Source organism: Saccoglossus kowalevskii, chromosome 22 (assembly GCF_978046115.1).
Source record: "Saccoglossus kowalevskii chromosome 22, keSacKowa6.1, whole genome shotgun sequence".
Lineage (NCBI taxonomy): Eukaryota > Metazoa > Hemichordata > Enteropneusta > Harrimaniidae > Saccoglossus > Saccoglossus kowalevskii.
In genome coordinates this window covers 22,172,039-22,191,904 of record NC_140662.1, presented here as the reverse complement: position 1 = coordinate 22,191,904, position 19,866 = coordinate 22,172,039, and the positions used below count along the sequence as shown (strand labels likewise).

Below are 19,866 nucleotides of genomic sequence, written 5' to 3'. Positions count from 1 at the left end.
ATCATTATTGTTATGAAATTTATTATGTTTGAAAGGTGATGCTCATGGTTATAAACAGTTATTATAGAAGTACAAAAAATACCATGACCTCTACGCCTAAAAGTTCCAGCTCGTGATTTACTGTTTTCATTATCATGACACACACCCACTCCTGTCACAATCAATTGTTAGAGAAATAAATCGTGAATTCAATGTCTGAAGCAAACTGGTTCCCACAAACTTCTCACAATCACGACCATATCATGATAACATGCAATGTCACTTGCAATTTGGAGATATAATCCACTGTACAATTAGTTATACAGAAACACTGAATACCCACAATCCACCCTACGGTCTAAACCAATTGCTTAGTATTGCATTATCTGATAAACTTAATTGAAGTCTTTGACATAATTATGCGGTAATTTGAATCAGAATTAATATTTTGGGGTTTTTGCAAATTATATATATATGCATGAAAAAACATGCTGCTTGGAAGCTACTTTGTTTTTTACCTACACATCTTAAAACAATGTTATACCAGGGATTTTTTTAAACAAGGGAACAGGGGCGCAGCGCCCTATTCCCATGGCCATGCGCCCCCTTACCCTGGAAAGCAGATCCTCTGGCAACCATAAAATTCTGATTGACCAGGGATCACATGTCTGGTAGTAATTTTGGCCCCAAGGAAGCCGTAGAATGCTCCCTTTTAACTTAGAACTATCAAAAACTCCACACCTTGGTAGGGAGAATCCTATCTCTCCCACTTGGTGGTGCAGCTGAATTGAAGGTCCCCGTCTTGCAGTTTTTTTTTCTAGAAAAACCCCTATTATACAACATAGTTTTGAATACTGAATCAGAATACACCGAAAAACAAACCTAGGAAATACTTCAACAGAATGCCATGGTCTTGCCCCGACATGTGCGGAGTATGGAAGTTATTATCACAAGTGACGCGATGTGTCTAGGGGATGTAATTTCCCAAGCAAAGCTTAAGCACTGCCACTATAACAAAATATGGTACTCAAATTCACTGTCAAAGTTTGAAGAAAATGTGTAATACTTTTCAAAAGTATGGTGAAATAATTTGAAGGAATTACCAAGCCTTGAAATTCTGAAATGTAACAGAAACTTTGATTGAGACATTTATGGGGTGGTTCCGAGGACAATACAAGAATTGTTTTCAAAGCAGTAAACGAAATAGACCATACTTAATACATAGCTATTTATACCCACTGCGACAAACATTTGGAAAATATCACAAAGTCAAAGATCAAACAGTTAAGATATTAAATTCAGTAGTTTGAATAGAGGACACTTTTTTAGGAGAGGCTAAAACACAGAGGGCATATGTTGGGCTAAATGCTGGCATGTGGTTTGTTTTATGTGAAATGTGACCTGGCTAACCTATTTGGAATGGTTCGATCCACTCAAAACTAAAGTATGGTATGATTGAAATGGGAAGATTTCATTGAGGGGGCGCATAATTTTTTTTACGTAATCTTTATGCCAATTGAAAACTTGATTACCGAAAAACACTTTATTTTAGCTGGAATTAATTTTTGTTGAAAAATTTTTTTGGGTGTTTTGTATGGAAATTATTTTCACTGATTTTTGATGAGTTGAATGTAAAATATAGGAAAAAAGGTATATTTGCTGGATTTTATTTACACTGAATCTTCCTTCAGCCAAAATAGCTAAAATTAATTCCAAGCGAAAATAAAGTATTGTACAGTACTTGATCGTCACATCTGCTCAGACTGAAAAAAGGAGCATTTACCAATGACTAAAAAAGCCTGTTTGAAAGAATAATCCTTAGCAAAATAGAGCATTTTTTATCTAATTCCGAGAATGTGGTTAACAATTACTATGCAGAGTACCGGTAACATATTTTAGTATAAGGTAGCAATAAAAACTAAGAAAAGAAATATCACAATGAATGACTTGTTCACACGTACCTAAGAGCAGTGATAATAACCGCAGTATACATGCACACTCCTTTGTCAAAACCAGAGATACAGTAATTTATTCAAAACTGTGTTAGCAATGACTACAAGTAATTTCTAGAAAAGTCAAATGCTTACCTCAAACACTATCGTCTACCACAGACATGGGAACGATGTGCGCAGCAAAGCACAAAATACACGCAAACATCTATATTCAAGAACACTTGTCAGATTTTACAATATAGCACTAAAGAAACAAAACTATCTATAAAGGAAACAGTACTCGGACAATTTCTCACTTCAACGCCCGAATAAGAATGCTTGAAAAAAATAACTGAAACTTAAGATGGCAATAATTGCGATAAAATACGATTGAGAGGTGGTATCTGAAACTGAACTGGTGTGTGACAATACGACCATGGAGTACGAAACAAACACTACAAGTGATTAATAATAAAGCCCTTGTAAATTTACTAGGTGTTCAATAGTTTTACAATCATAACAAAGTTTAAAGTTTACTTTCAAACAAGCACCACTAATATACTCCAAGAACAGGTACTCAATGCAGACATTGTTTTCCAGGTTACACCTTTGTCTCATTTAGTTGGGGTTAGTTCACTCAGGTTATGTTTGTTTGTTTATCTAGAAATTGGATTCCAGTTCAAAGAAATTAGAAACTTATTACACAACTACTGAATACCTATGGTGTTCACAGTGGAAACTTAGATGCAATTATGAAGTGAAAAAATGTCAAAAATAAATTATTCATTCGCTAAATGTTAACACTGAAAGAGCAATAAAAACAACAGTTTGCGAGAATGTTTTCATTCAACTACAATAACTTTTTAGATCATTTTTTGTACTCTGCATACTGTTTACAAAAATAATAATTATTTTTTCAGTACAAAAACATGACACACCAAGAAATTTGAAATTTGATTGTATCGTTAATGTTAATGGTAGCATATGACATAGTTATGTGAGAACTGTAATCAATTACGTCCCAATCCTAAAGTGACGGGTAACTAGGTATATGAACCACTGCCCCAAAACAACCACTTTCAATATATCGTACTTAACAGTCCTAATAGCAGTTATATTATGTCTACCGTACTTTCCATCAGGCTTGGCATGAGCAACATAAAGTGAAATACAGTCTGGCTCTTGAAGTAGCTCGTTGAGAACAAACGTTTAATGGATATCAGAAAGCAGACACAACCAACAAACATAACCGCTACTCACATCTAAGGATCACAAACTTCAGATCAATGGCACTGAGTAGGACTTTGCTCCAGTCAACAACGCATATCTATCCATAAAGTCAAAATTATGTATCAAGCGTACATTCAGACCAATGTCGCAAAGTTTAAATCCAGCATTTAGGTTCACGACCGCCATAAGCTGTCCAATCAACAACATTTACACCTACTGTGCCACATGATTCCACACTCACACACATACGTGCAGACACATTCATACTGTGCCACATGATTCCACACTCACACACATACGTGCAGACACATTCATACTGTGCCACATGATTCCACACTCACACACATACGTGCAGACACATTCATACTGTGCCACATGATTCCACACTCACACACATACGTGCAGACACATTCATACTGTGCCACATGATTCCACACTCACACACATACGTGCAGACACATTCATACTGTGCCACATGATTCCACACTCACACACATACGTGCAGAATAATTCATACTGTGCCACATGATTCCACACTCACACACATACGTGCAGACACATTCATACTGTGCCACATGATTCCACACTCACACATACGTGCAGACACATTCATACTGTGCCACATGATTCCACACTCACACACATACGTGCAGACACATTCATACTGTGCCACAAGATTCCACACTCACACACATACGTGCAGACACATTCATACTGTGCCACATGATTCCACACTCACACACATACGTGCAGACACATTCATACTGTGCCACAAGATTCCACACTCACACACACACGTGCAGACACATTCATACTGTGCCACATGATTCCACACTCACACACATACGTGCAGACACATTCATACTGTGCCACATGATTCCACACTCACACACATACGTGCAGACACATTCATACTGTGCCACATGATTCCACACTCACACACATACGTGCAGACACATTCATACTGTGCCACATGATTCCACACTCACACACATACGTGCAGACACATTCATACTGTGCCACATGATTCCACACTCACACACATACGTGCAGACACATTCATACTGTGCCACATGATTCCACACTCACACACATACGTGCAGAATAATTCATACTGTGCCACATGATTCCACACTCACACACATACGTGCAGACACATTCATACTGTGCCACATGATTCCACACTCACACATACGTGCAGACACATTCATACTGTGCCACATGATTCCACACTCACACACATACGTGCAGACACATTCATACTGTGCCACATGATTCCACACTCACACACATACGTGCAGACACATTCATACTGTGCCACATGATTGCACACACACACATACGTGCAGACACATTCATACTGTGCCACATGATTCCACACTCACACACATACGTGCAGACACATTCATACTGTGCCACATGATTCCACACTCACACACATACGTGCAGACACATTCATACTCGCACATCCTACCTTAGCAACAGTTTCAAACTCAGAATGTCTCTTCTGTAAAGCTCTCGCTCGGTGTAACGATTTACCAACGCCTGTGTGTTTATGTAAGAACTCTTCTCCATGATTATCTAACCAGCTTAGCACCTACGAATGGAATAGTACAATTACTATAAAGCTTAGTAATTACAATAAAAAAGTTGTAATAATATTTCTCATGTTTATGTTTTATTTTTAGTGTTTATTATTATTATTGATTCTAATCGTGTCCACGTCATTTACTTGCCTGAGCTACGTCCTGCTGGAAAATACACAGCTGGAGTTTCTGGTGAAGTTTGGTCTTCTTATTTTGCCATAATTGTTCAAGCTGTCTATGCTGATCTAAAACTTCATGTATAAGATCGAGAACATGGGACGCAGATTCTGAGTAGTCGGCCTGGGCGGTCAGGTCATCTGAACTGCTTGGACTGAGTGGTTGCTGCAATGCATCAAGTAACGCTTTGCCGTCTCCACAAACCTACAAAAAAGAAACAAATCAATAAAATGTTTTTCTTTTTCAGTATCAACTAACAAATATCAACCTGTGAAATTCTCACACTTGACTCCAATATTATATAAATAGCACCCTCTGGTGGTGAAGAATATATTTTATAATTTGAACACTGAGGGCAGCATTATGAGATCAGTGTGAATTAGTAACTGAAATTTAGAAATTTCACAATCAGATTTTCAAACATAAATCTATTACTGTAACAGCCACCAGGGAACTGTTACCTTTATCCACAGTACCTTAAACCATTGCATTTTCGTTGCTAGAAAATGTTTGTCAAAATTTGCGAGTCATTGTGACTCAAGGATCCCAAGTGAAATTTTTACTGTTGAAAAATTAAGTCATTTTCCCTCACCGATGAAATCGGCGAAACTTTGTCTTGCAAAACCAAAATGGATTATATATAGTACACATGCATTATATTTAATATGTATAAATATGTAAACACTGCAAAGGTAGTGACGTAACATGAGAGTTGTCGTCATGAAGCTTGTTCCTAGTACGTGTAAATGCGACTATATTACGTAAGTGCTTTACTCATGCCCAGGGACACCAAGTTCAAATAAATATTCAGGGAAATATTTTTTACCAAACAGCGCATTAATATAAAAGTCAACACACTGAAAGAAGAAAGAAGGCCTAAAACATGATAACATGGACATCTTGGCATATGCATCTATTTCTTTACTCCTAAAGATTATTAAGACTAATTTCACAAAATTCACAAGTCAAGGAAAATTGCAAAACTGATCCAGTGAGTCGGTAAGTTTTGCAGAATTTTGTCGTCATGAATGCACTCGAAATATCAAATCATGAAAAAAAGATAGCAGCAAAAATTAATCAGTTCATGGTATTTCGAAATGGGTTAAGATTATACATGGTTGCCGCATATTTAAACTTTTCCTCCAGTCTTTTACTCCCAACCTAAAACAGGTGCAATCCTTTTCACCATAATTGCATATTATTTGAAAACCCCATCATTAAATGGCCCTCCTACGATTTGTTAACGTCAAGTATTTTTTTTAACCCTCTGAATCCGTTCTCTTGTTATAATTTTGGTCCAATATTTCATACATTATTTTGTGATATCTCGCATAATTTTGGATCAAGTAGAAATAACTGATATTCAAGTAACAATAATTACCAAAAAAATCAAATAATCGAAAAAAAAACAAAACAAAACGTGCTTGTGCGATGCATAAAAACAAAATGATGCACAACATATGACCTTGATGAAGAACATTCATGAAATTGTGAGAGAATCGCTGATAGATGCGCGACACAGGCATGCAAATTTCCGACACCACTCTCCCTTACACATGTTAAATAAACGTTAACAAAACAAACAAAAATAATCTCGTATAAATGTCTGAAACAAAAAAATATTTATTGGAAAAAAAGTACCTGGAGTCGCTGTATCAAACCTATCACATCTTTACCATAGTAATATACCTGTTAGGTCAAGGGTTAAAGTTCAAAGGTTGAAAAGCACATTTTTATAAACTGACCCAACAACAACTGAATTTGACATTTTTGGGGGGAGAAACATTTACGGAGAGTGAGTGGAGAGGGAAAAGCAGGGAGTCAAGCAATTTAGTCTGGTGCGGTACTGAGTAGGTACAAGTTGATGATAGAGAAAGTGAAACAAAAATCGCCAGGTGAGACTGCAATCCAGATACCAGGAATGAACGGTGTACCGGAAAAGTCGTAGAGTGCAACTATGCAATATTAGAGAGAATCAGTTTTAGTCAGTGAAAAGAAGTGACTTTATGAAAGGAATCCATGGTGCAATTATACGAACATGGGATGGAAATCTACTGCCAAAAATTAAAATAGAGAATAAAGTACCTTGTAGAGAACCGACATGGTTCAACATATAAGCACAGGCTACATTTTTACCACATTTTCACCAACATGCGCTTATTACCCTATAGTGTGCTGCTAGACTGCCACATTACAGTTATTACTGGGAATGTCCGTAGCAATATTACGCATAACCATGACTGGAAAGCATTCATAGGGTTTAAAACTAGAGATACGCATCAATATATTGAAATTACTCAACGTTTATATTGTATTATATGCAAATTGAATGAGGAAAATATACAGTTCATTCACCTACCCATGCGCTAAAGTCGCCATGCATAGTCTAAGTCAATAACAACGCCAAAGTTATCATGGAAATAACACTAAGCATGAACGGTTTATGTACGTTGAATTATGGAATCTGTACACCAGTTGTCATGAATTAAAAAGTTTTGGTCAAACGCTGTTGGTAATTAGGAGCTCTGAATAAAGTTTTAAATTTGTCAGTACTCAGTTTTTGGTCAACTGCTTTAATTAACAACAGTACAATTTGCATATAACAATCGTAAACTCAGAGTAAGACAACATATTCTAAAGCGTCCCAAGTTTCACGCCCCGATTTCCTATTTACAGGCATTATCAATTGCCATGCATTAATGAAAATCCCAACCACAATGCCACATTTTCACATGACTAGTGTATGCAAATTAGTAAGTCACATAATTGGAATTCAGCCAATGAGATTGTCGCATTCCAGTCATGTGTACATCATATGACTTCATTTAGCCAATGAGAAGCATTTTGATTTTATATAAGCCAATCAGTAGAATTACAGAGATGAGATAAAGGTACATGTACTAGTCAAAGAAAATCTTGCAGTGATAGACACCACAGCGTTTTTATTAAATAGCTTACATCGGAATAACTCTGGCTGATAACTTCATAAAGTTTATCATGTTCATGTAACATTTCTTCTAAGTCCTGTGGCTCTGTAGGAATGTTTCCTGTTTGGCAATGCTCCACCCATTCATACACATGGGATAAGTACTACAAGAAAAACAAGCAAAAAGTAATGAATCCAACCTCATGAAACAAGACATTATACAGAATACTTAAAGGGAGAGGGTCGTCACCTATGCATGCGCGAGAATTGAGTCCCAAGCGATGATAACACATGCTAAAACGCAAAGGCTCATGGGTAGAAGAAGCTTGTTTGTAAACAATGACACGCTATGGCTATCTGACGCACGTGCAGGTGACGACTCCCCTGCTTTAAAAGCTGCCTGGATTTCTACTGAGAATAAAATAGTTTCAGCTCTAGTGGTTATTACTAATGAAGGAAAAATAAAATTCATTCACCCATCATTTAAGATCAACTTATTAAACATATTTTCCAGATGTTTAATTTACTTCTTCAAGGATGATTGGCATGTTTTTTAAACAATAACAGAGTAATTTTTCAAAATAATTCAAGGTTTGCCTTCAGCTATCCATGAAGAAAGTGACATTAATGGTTGTAACAAAATCTAAAATTAATTCTACATTTACAAATAGCAAATATTTTATCAGAAGATCAGGCTTCATGAAGAATTTCAATGAGATCACTCAAGTGTTGCCAAGACACGTGTTAGTAGATGATTCCAACAGCTAAGCTCCAGCGATTTTGTATCATCCACATAGAGTAGGCTTCTTTCATACTTTTTGCCAAAATGAAGAAAATGCAGTATTTACTCCATTAAAAGCACATCTCTAATTGACATAAAGTAAAAATTACACGTATTAAAATAAGACTTAAGATGACTGTAGACATTGTTTTGTCATTTGTCATGTGATCTTGTAATGGAAATCACAAGTATGAGGTTTGACCTGGGCGTGACTTGCACTGATTATCGCCGGCGACTCCTTCGATTCCTTCCAATCACCTAAAAAATACCCTATTAAAGCTTGGTAACATCTCTATTTGTACTTGTTGATCTGTGCAACAGCCAAAGTCGCCATCTTTGTTTATAAGAGACCCATATATCTCGCGACTACCGCCCTTTAAGAAGATTCCGAGTGCCCATAAACCTTTGTTAATACAAAAATTGACTACAGTGTTCAAAGGCTTGAATGTTATAATAAATTGAACTTACATCCTCCGCCTTGTCATGAAATGTAACAGACATGGCTAATAGTGTACTTCGTTCATCCAGTCCAGCAGCAAAGGTTTTCCATTCTCTGCCAAGTCTATTGGCAGTACGTTGAATTTCGTAACTTGCGTAGTGACCCGCTTCTGCTAATCTCTGCGCAACTGACATAATCCGATTAATATTCGTGTAAACATTCTGCAATACAAGTAAAAAGAGATTGAGAGTAGGTGAGCAATAAACAGTACTAGTCAAAAAACTCACTGATACGAATCGAACAGGTTTCTGACAAAAGTCAGTCTGGGTGGGGCTGACATATCCCAAGTATGCCAATGAACATTTTTCCTGTAATTAATTTTAAAAAAGCACAAAATTTCAAGAGGGGAAAATAAGCGATCCATAAAGCATGTTTAATAATTTCCTCTTTGCGTTTGGTTGAACGTAAATTTAAAAATATCGCATTTATTGACAATCAGACAAACCGTCTATACGTTCTTTGTTTCACTGAATAACTCAGTATGTCTACCAATTTCCCTTTATAATGAATTGTACAGGAATTAGAAGCCATCAGGTGTTAACAACATCTGCTGATCACACTTACTAATTTCCTGAATGAACTTCGGCTGTAATATTATCATTCAAAGAAAATTAAACTATTTTCTACGGAAACATGTTTATAGATGTTCAATATTTGTCTATAATTTCAATTATAATTATAACCGGCCATGTCAATATTTACATTTGTAAAAAATGCAGGCATTGCAGAAGTGGAGAGTGAAGGTAAGTATATACTGTATTTGTTCTATTAGCGCATCTTCAATAGAAGCATACATCAGACAAAAATTGCATTTATGGTGAGCTTGATCAATAAAATATAAAGCTTCAAATATAATTTTTTTTTCCATACTATTCATACACCTCTGTCATTTAAAAAACATGCACTACTCATAGAGCAAAGACTGTTATAGCATATTCAATGGGTTTTAAATTCATGGTTTTATCATTTAGATAATGTGTTCTATGCTAAATTTTATATATTCACTGGGTTTTAATTTAGCGCATTTTCCAGTCAGCTAAATAAGCAAAATTAAAACCCAGTGAATAATTAATCCTTTTACAGTAATATATTTGATCTATTATACACACCTGTTACTAGTACATTGCAAAGTGAAACATTACTGGCTTACGTGTGAGACTATTAAAGATCACTTCTAATACAGCAAATAAAATACTTCATATCAACATCTTAGAAATCAATAAAAACGAGCGGCGGTCGCTAGGCAGAGTATGTTTGAATTTCTCATAAACAACAATGAATTTAAGCATGCTGTCTACGTCACATGAAAACCATAACAAACCACAGCTCTTTAACAATATTACAGACATGCTGGCAAACAAGGCAATGACAAATACCTTTAATAATTAAGGTGCTGAGGGATGGATACTATGTACCTTTTAATAGTGAAAAAGCATTTTTTTTTCTTTTATTTCTATTAAAATTCTCCTTTTAAACATTCATCGTGATATTTTTAAGTGTATGACTCGCTTGGTTAGAAATTACTAGAGTGAGGGGGTGGAATAGACTACTAGAGTCAGGAGAATAAGTGCTATAGCCCACAGGAGTCATATAAAACCACTAAGTTAGGAAAGATGGTGGAATAGACTACTGGAGTTCGGAGACAGTGGTGGATACCACTAGAGTCGGGACAGTGGTGGATACCACTAGAGTCGGGACAGTGGTGGAGACCACTAGAGTCGGGACAGTGGTGGAGACCACTAGAGTCGGGACAGTGGTGGAGACCACTAGAGTCGGGAGAGGTTGTGCAGACCACTAATATACAAGTTAAATAAGATGGTAGAACAGACTACAAGAGTCAGGAGACAGTGGTAGAGAATATGTTCTATGATACATCCAAATGCTCCAAAGTCAGTCTTAAAGGCTCCAAAACTAGTACTGCGGTACTTTGCAGTGGGAAGGAAGTCAGTCTTAAGAGGTTCTGAAATCACAAAAAAAAAATGTCTACTGCATTCCTGTCTACTGTTAACGAACAACAGCTTTTTTCAAACAGTTAAACGTACCTTGTTCAAAGAAATTAAAAACTAATAACACCTGCTATCTATCAGAAAGAGAGATACATACAGTGCAAATGCCATTTATTCAAATTTAAAATTTGTAAAAAAATTTTGTTTCAAATTGCAGTGCAAGAGATCAAAAGAAAGTAAAAGGATTAATTTTCCAAGCAATTTAATGCCACGATTTGAAGATAATTCAGGCATTTGAAAGAGAAACAGCGTGTTTTTTTTTTGTTATGTTCGCATGGATGTAATTTCGCAAATATCAATTGTCAGCAAAAATAGCGAAATTGAAACAAGGCGAATACAAGTATTTAATGCATTTACAGTAGTCTGATTGACAGGTTTCGAATAAAAAATTAATGTGTACAAAGACCAGGAAACTAATTGTATTATCAATACTGGTAACAAGACAGCGAGTCAATAATATAGCTCATTGTACCAAGAGTCGCATAGGTAACGTATTTAAACATTCCATGACACTATCTACTGCACTTTGTATGTAAAATCCATTTACTATAATAAAGTACTGACACACAATGCTCTACTGATTTTAACAAACTTCCGGTACCTGCCACAATTGGTAATAGCAGACTTTTTTTTAATTCCCCCAGTGGATGGTAGGATTGTAGTGCGGGGTAGTTCATTTCAAATCCTAGGGGTGAGCATTTGAAAAATGGATTGAGGGGTACACACGGTCTTAACTATATTGTGATATGAGAGTATTTATGTTTTAAAGATTATATAACGAAATTAGTCAAGTAGAATGAGAAATTGATTTTGAAAGCTGTCCCTCACATCTTTGTAGCCCTCCCTATGATTGAATGGTTTGTCCCTAAAGCTAGTCAGGGCTCATTGGAGATTAATTTATATTAGTAGCTCACAACATCTATAAAGTGGAAATACGGTTATTTTTATATGCTTAACAGGAAATATACAACTGCCTTTCAAATCTATTCAAAATACTGTAATCCGCTAGAAATGTTTATTTCATTTCATAGTTTGAGAGCATTTCCAGGGATAACATTTTGAGAAAGACTCTGTGACTCACTGTATTAAAGCATAGATTTGCGATTACCCGTAAGACTGCATTTCAGGTTATTTTTTTACCGGATTAAAAAGACAATTGGAAACACTAGCCAGATTTGAACAAATATAATAATAGTATCCCATGATTCAACAGCCCAATTACAGGGATTGAGATTTCCACAGATTTGTAAAATTCATGAAAAATCAAAAAATTATTCTCTCACGGAATTACAGTTGTCTTTGGCATTTGATAATATTGGTTATGAAAATGAAAAAAGCATGGCAACAATCTAGATGAAACTAGGTTAAAGGTCTATTCCCAAAAATTCAAAATCAAATAATGTAATAGTTTTTTTTTTGTTTCAAATATCATCTGGAAAACTGTAAATTACCCTGCAAATACGACCTGATTTTTTGAGCTGGAAATTAGATCATCATTGAAACGGATGGATGGTGATGCTTCAATCCACAACTACCCTGCCAGCCAATTTGCATAAGTCATTACCATTTAACTAAACATCATTTTTAAGAGAGTTGGTATTTTTAACACCATGAATAAAAGTATAATTTGCATTCTATGAATCCAAAAGATTAAATCTCCAAATAATTAAGTATTAAGGAAAAGGTGTGATTTTAATAATCATGAGGCCTACATTTGTCGTAATAAAGTTAATTGCATTGCCAGTAAAATGGTCACTACTACAATTGTTTTCAATTGTCCATGATTGGCAAAGATTTGTAAAAAGTTTGTTTACTTGAAAGCCACACACACATACAACTATAAGGGTTAATATTATAAGAATGTTTCATTTTAGTATTGCTTAGTAGATTATTTTTAGCTGATCAAAACAAAGTATCACTTTAATATTGCAGAATAAACGGAAACAAAAATTGAATTATTGATCACAGACCAAACTCTACCAGATGCAATTAGAACAGACTAAAAAACGGTAAAAAACAGAATAAAAGACAAACAATTTATTTACCAAACAATAATTCAAGATTTAAGCACCAATAAAATTATTTTTTAAGGTAATATTTTGCTTCCTCACCTGTCAATAGCAGTCGTCCAAGATGGTTTTCCAAATTAAAAACAAAAACATAAACATACTCCTACCTTATCATGCAGTTGTATTAAGCATGTGTGGCATACCAAAACACAACTCACATCCAAATAATTGTAGATTCAGCCCACCATTCATCAAATCAGAATATTCAATTCTACTAAAGGGAATGCTGCTATGTCATAGTGCTCTGTTCGAGTTTGAGTGACTTTCTTGCAGAGGAACGAATTATTTGCCACCCCTATATAATAATGGAATAGTCCTTTCAGGTTTGCCCCTTCAATTACTAGGAAATTACACTAGACCTTTATGATCTCTGGAGGCAACAGTTTCATGGAAGCCAAATTCTGACTGACTAATAAGTTACATGCAGAGAAGTTTCAAGAAACCCAATTTATCAGCAGGTTACCAGTTTCATGGAACCCAATTTGCTAGCAGACTACAAACTTAAATAACTGTTTCATGGAACCCAATTTCTGACAGACTAATATGAGCAGAGAAGTTTCGAGGAACCCATTTTACTAGCAGGTTACCATAATCAAAAAACAGTTTCAAGTATTAGATGAAGAATATTTTTATAGAATATCATTTTCGCATTAAAACTGAAGAATTCAATTCAACCTTTCCATGTAGCACAAAATTCAAAAATTCATTAGAATCTAAAAAGGAATTATTTGCAGTCAATAAATACAAAAAATGCTTTTTTCTATTCGCAGAAAACAATGTGATATTAATACCTGTAACAAAACTAATAGTGATAGCCACTTAGCAGTTTGTTCCACATTCAATAGAAATAAAATTCTATCAAACTCGGTTCAATTAACACACAATGGAAGTTTCATCCACTTTATCATAGAATACCGATGACTCAACTGCATTTTAGGGGCAAATGTTAGTTCATTGTTCTGCCTTGAGCAAAGAACAAGCACATCTAATTATTGAGTCAGTCTGATGACGTAATTCCAGATTAAAGAAGAGATATATGCGCAGCATCCCATGGGTCGAATTTACATTTCCGACATCAAATGACATCAGTACATACTCAAATTTGCGTTACTTATAAAACCTTTCTACAGAATTTTTCCTGTCTCAACACAGGCATGAGTTGTTTGTTTTTAATTCAAATTTTATTAACATTCAAATTGTAATAATTATCCTTTATAAATAAGATCATAAAAGTCGCGATATCTACGGTATCAGTTTTCTCAAAGCAATTCAATTTATTCAAGCATTAAAACCATTGATTTAGTTATCCAGTCTTTATCTATTTCTGGCTGCCAGATTAAAATGGCCTCTGCTGTAAGTGTCAAAGATCTTTAAGAATGGAATGTAAATTCTTGTATTCTATTGAATATAGCAGCGAAACCTATCAAAAGTCAATTTTCACAACATTTTTCAAATTTGAAGTGACTTGGTATCAATATTGTGAGGATTTTGAAGTTCTTGCTTTATGTTAAAAGCCATAATTATTTGGCATATCTTTATAAAGTCTTCTAGAATTATTTAGTAATACCGTAATTATAAACCAAATGGATTCTCACTGGCTACAGGTCTTTAGCAAAATCTTTAAAAAAAATTATTTTGAGAAAGGTGAGATTAGAGTTCAAAAGGTTAATCTGGAATTTGGTTGGACTTTTTAGATTAGCATTGACATACAGATGATTGCTAAAGCAGCTGAAAGGTTAGAAAGACCTATTTATTGAGAGAACAAGATGAAAAGAATTATGTGTCTGTGTGTCTTATGTTGGTTAATAACAGAATTTTTTTTACTGAAATCTGCCGACTATTGAAGACAGGTACTGTATGTGAACAATACAACACATATAGGAAGAGTACGGCATTATCTCAGTATTGAATTTATAATGTAAGAGGTGTTGGTTAACCAGAGTGTTTCTTTATACTCAGAGAGGAGCACAAAGCATAGATAGTGAAGGTAAAACTATTACCAAGCTTGAATACGTATTTCTTCTAACACAGCATTGTTAAAGGCCGTCGAGCACAGTTAAGTGTAATGTTTGATATGGGTCCCATACGACGTATATAGCGTATGTAAAACACATTGTTTGTTAACGTGATATTTGACAGCACGATGACAAAGCCTTATATATATGTTTTTTTAACGTCTTGAGTTGTGACCATGTAAATGTAACAAGTGAAACCACTATTTAGATCCTATCTTATCAATGAAATGTACAAAATCGTTCATACTCAGTAGATACTACCGGTACACTATAGTAACGAGATGATAGTAGGATAATCACTTGACATATCATGACAACAGGAAAATATTAATATAATTTTAATACCAACTGTTTTTTTGCAGTCATCACCTATAACTGATTTCTGAAAACTACACTATCAGCACAAGAGAAACGTTTTGAGGAACCAGGAGAATAATCAAGAATTTGTCAAGACATGACATTTATTTTAATATTGTAATAATATTGAATGTACTTGCTCATAGACCTCACAATTGTCATGTTTTAGTCATTTAATGTTTATGTGTGATTGCATTTATCTATTATTAGTGCATGCATTTAAGTAACTGAAAGGGGTGTGTCTACGATCATAATTAATATTTTTTCATTTAGGCCAGACTTTTATTATCCCTTGTTTCGCGAACCCGCCGAATGAACAGGAGCCGAAAATGAAATAAAAATATAATTTTATTTCAGCGTAATTTCTTGTGCCCGTCGGCTTGCAAGTGCTAAAAAATATTATTTTAATCTTCATTTTTTTTACTGCCTGCCGCATAACAAATCCAAGTTGCATTTTCGTGGGAGTATCATGATCAAAGTACCGAAGTCTAGCGCAGATGAGAAAAAAAGGTTATACATGGAATAAAATTTTATTTCATTTCTTCTCTCTGATCAATGATCTCACTAACAATTCTTTGAGAATCACACAAATCTAATGGAAAAAAAGAATTAATTTTATTTATTTTTCGCCCTCCTCAAAAAAATTGCCTTATAAAAATTCACGAAACAAGGAATAAAAAAAGTCTGGCCTTATAGATATTTTATTGTACATGCGCTTTTAATAAAGCAAACATGGTGAATGCAATTTTCGATTCTGGTATGCTTTCAATACAGCGTTTCTAACAGAGCAAATACGGTAACACTGATTAACATTATTAAAATCACAATCAACCGTAGAATTCACTTCCAGATGGTTCATAAAGCGATGTCCTCCCTTAGCAGATTCCAGTGAGTTCCATATTCAAATTTAGTGACAGTTCCTTTGCTTCCATTCCTTTTAAGAGGAGTCCCACTTGAGTATCTGTGCTATTATCACACATATCTAAGCATTTTATTCAATTCAATTATTAAGTCAGTATCTGTTAAATTCTTGCCTTATTTTGCATATCATCTACTTTATCTCAATTGTAATTTCAGCGTTATCTTTTCAACAACCCTTATCCTATCAACTGTGAAAGATTTAAATCCCAACAAGCGCCTCGTTTTACAATATTTTTAATTCACATACATGCAGTTTGTACAAATGGTTTCACTGGAATCAGTTTTATGAAAGGCTGGCTTGTTATACAATGAAGTGGAAGTACCATATTTGTTCTATTAAAAGCACATCCACAATTGAAATATACATAAGCAAAAAATTGCATTTATCTTGACAAACCCCCCCGTCATTTACATATATGTATGAGAGAGAATCAGCCAAAATTGCATCAGCGACTTCAAAACTACATGTTATGCACGATCATTATTACATATTTTGATCGTCAAAAACTATTGTTATATTTGATGTTATTGTTATAGCACTGATAGTGTCAGTTTTTACTCATGTTCGAATTCATCCGGTTCATGTTTTTTCACCATGTTTCTATACTGCTATATTATTGGAGTCATTTTGGAAACAGTTTACTGGTTGGTATATTATTGTCTCGTTATTAAAAGACTGTCTGTATTTTGGTTACACTATTCACAATTTGGTGTCGTCAAGCGAAACAACAACAAAACGCTGATGAGATTGTTGTACAATTGTAGTACCATGTGTGCCCCGGATACCTTAGTTTTGAATTACTGTAACGCCAAAGCATAATAGATACTGACAAATCATTACGCTAGTAGACGGATTATAATCCATATAAACAAATAAATCCAATTTATAAACAAATAAATCCAATTTCTCTTTTCTATTATTGAACGACAATAAGATTAAAAAAAAATACAAGTCTCCCATCTTCTGCCTGTCAATTGCAAGACGTTTTCCATTATAGCGAGCTGAAAACACAATGGCAATAAAAAATACTGATTACCATGAAATGCCTGGAGACAGATTAGACAGTCACAAGCGATCTCTGTAGTCAAAAATATAAATTATATTCTCTTTAAAAAGTCTGCTGATAAGATTTTAGTCTAGACAAATATAATTTTGTGACAAAAAAAAGCTATAAAACTTTAGGTGTAAAACCAAGATGATATTTCATTGTCTGATGATGAATATAAATGTATTATAATAGGCAATCAATTATCATAAAATTAGACGCAAGTAAGTACGTAATATATATCGATGTCTTGTGCGCAGAGGGTTAGGTTACAGTGTATGATCCTATGCATAAAAGAAAAGAAAAATATTTATTTGATATTTATGATTGACAAAAATAAAATGATAAATTTAATTATTATTGCACTCATATCAGGACTTGTTTTGTTAATAAATGGGTTAAAAAAGAAAGGTTGCATTTCTGATTTGATAGATTCATAATAAGAACAATCTCCATGACTTCCTGAATATGTAACTATAGCGATGTACACGTTTTATGAGAATAAGTCTGTGCGCTTTCTAAGTTTTTGTTTGTTCAAAGATTTTTAGTGTTGGGAATGTTATAAACAACCGAGGTTTTTTTTTTTCCAAAGAATGAACAATTTCCACTCGTTCACACATAAGAAAAGCTTTAATCCGATGATTCTAACCAACTGTACAACCGATGAATGAAGATTAATAACAATCACATTTTATGTTACACTTGTATGTAAACTTGACCATCCTCAGTGCCAATACACACTTTAGAAGTTCAATACCATCGCTATTCAACTACAGCTTTGTCTGATTTACTCATGAGACTGTAATTCGCCATGAGACGCGTAAATGTTGCGAATGACTAATATATGGAATTGTGCACAATATCATTGGCTGGATTTCCAGATTATGTCAGGAAAATGGGCATATTTTAGTGATGTGGGAGGGCATTGTTTGCTTCTAACAATTCAGTCACTTCAAAAATATTTATTTATTTGTGACACATTACAAGTGTACATCAACCACAAAATGTCAGTTACATAAGCACATGTGCTACTAATAGAGCAAATACAGTAGTTACGAACGTTTTTTTTTACTGTCCGGTTAAACACATCACATGTGACATCTATGTCACATGACACAGTGCAATGACACTTTATATTTACTCTGTTCTACTACGAATCCAAGAAATAAATGAAGAGCCATAGCGTGGAAATCACGCCCTGGGTGATAAAAAAAATAGTTAAACCATCAACGTCCAATTACGTATATGTTCTACTGCAGTAAAATCAATGAAGACTCCAATACACTATCAGTTGCAATGTAAATTTGTAATTCAATAAACAATCAAGTTATCATATATACTGCCATTAGTGGGTTAACCTGTGAAAGCTATCTCTTTGTGACCAAATCAGTTTTACAGTAGCTATTTCAGAATCACTAGGACTTTTGGTATCACATGAATATTCACTGGTTTGTGAAGGTAGTCATAAATACTTGGGTTAACTTTCCCATATTTATCAGGTTTAAATTTAGTGCATTTCTAAGAATCAGCAAAATACTGACATATTTAATTTGAAATTTGAGAAGAATTTTATTCCAGTTATGCGCAATTTTAAAGAAGATTTTCAAAATGCTCAGAATTATTTTTATTGTAATAAAATTCATAGAAATTACCTAAATGTTGCTATTTTACATTTTTACGAGTGCCATACTGATGTTATAGATTACAGCAAATTTTCTCGTAAATTTTAATCTAAATCTGTAAGAAAAGTCTTTCTGGTCCAAAAACGAAATAGCATTTGTGACCTTAATTGCTTCTGGTCTACTTTCTAGAAGTAAAACTTGGAATTTGATGTGGGTTAGATGTGAAGAATTAAGCACATGTCTCATTTTCAAATGAAAACAACATTAATTTCCATAAATCTATCTCATAATAAGTAACTCAGAGGTCAATTTTTTCAATCAACCTTTAATACGCTACAGGAGTATTTGTTTCCTGGCAGAATACTGGTACAAGTATTTTCTCAAAATTTAGTCTACAAGCAAAATGTCAAAATTCCTGATACCAGTACTACGGGGGTAGTAACGTTTTAAGTGGGACAGTAGTAGAAAAAAAAAAAAAAATTGGAAATTATGAAATATTGACATGTTTATAAAGCATAATCATTGATAATAAACCCTAAAAGATATGCAAATTATGATTTGCATTAAAAATACACCTTTTTGATATGTAGCAGTATACAGCACACATTCCTAAATAAGCAGTTAAATTAAAAAAAAAAATGTCGAAAAATAATAATTACTCCACTAAGAAACATTTGGGATATTAGATACTATAACAGAAATGGATGGCTAAATATCAGTA

The 19,866-nt window shown here is 34.3% G+C and overlaps 1 protein-coding gene across 2 annotated transcripts in view; it reads right to left on the bottom strand.

The window, feature by feature from the left end:
* LOC100376677 (kalirin-like) overlaps positions 1 to 19,866 on the bottom strand; it is a 281,580-nt gene that overhangs the window by 205,686 nt on the left and 56,028 nt on the right. Inside the window, exons 9-13 of one of the 2 annotated variants that reach the window (XM_085496087.1) lie at positions 9,079 to 9,270; positions 7,862 to 7,993; positions 6,545 to 6,592; positions 4,877 to 5,107; positions 4,615 to 4,737 (exon numbers count right to left, since the gene is read on the bottom strand). In XM_085496087.1, the coding sequence (XP_085352213.1) occupies positions 4,615 to 4,737; positions 4,877 to 5,107; positions 6,545 to 6,592; positions 7,862 to 7,993; positions 9,079 to 9,270 (726 nt within the window). Of the gene's footprint in view, positions 1 to 4,614; positions 4,738 to 4,876; positions 5,108 to 6,544; positions 6,593 to 7,861; positions 7,994 to 9,078; positions 9,271 to 19,866 lie in introns of those variants that run through there. The other variant, XM_085496086.1, reaches the window with a different exon arrangement.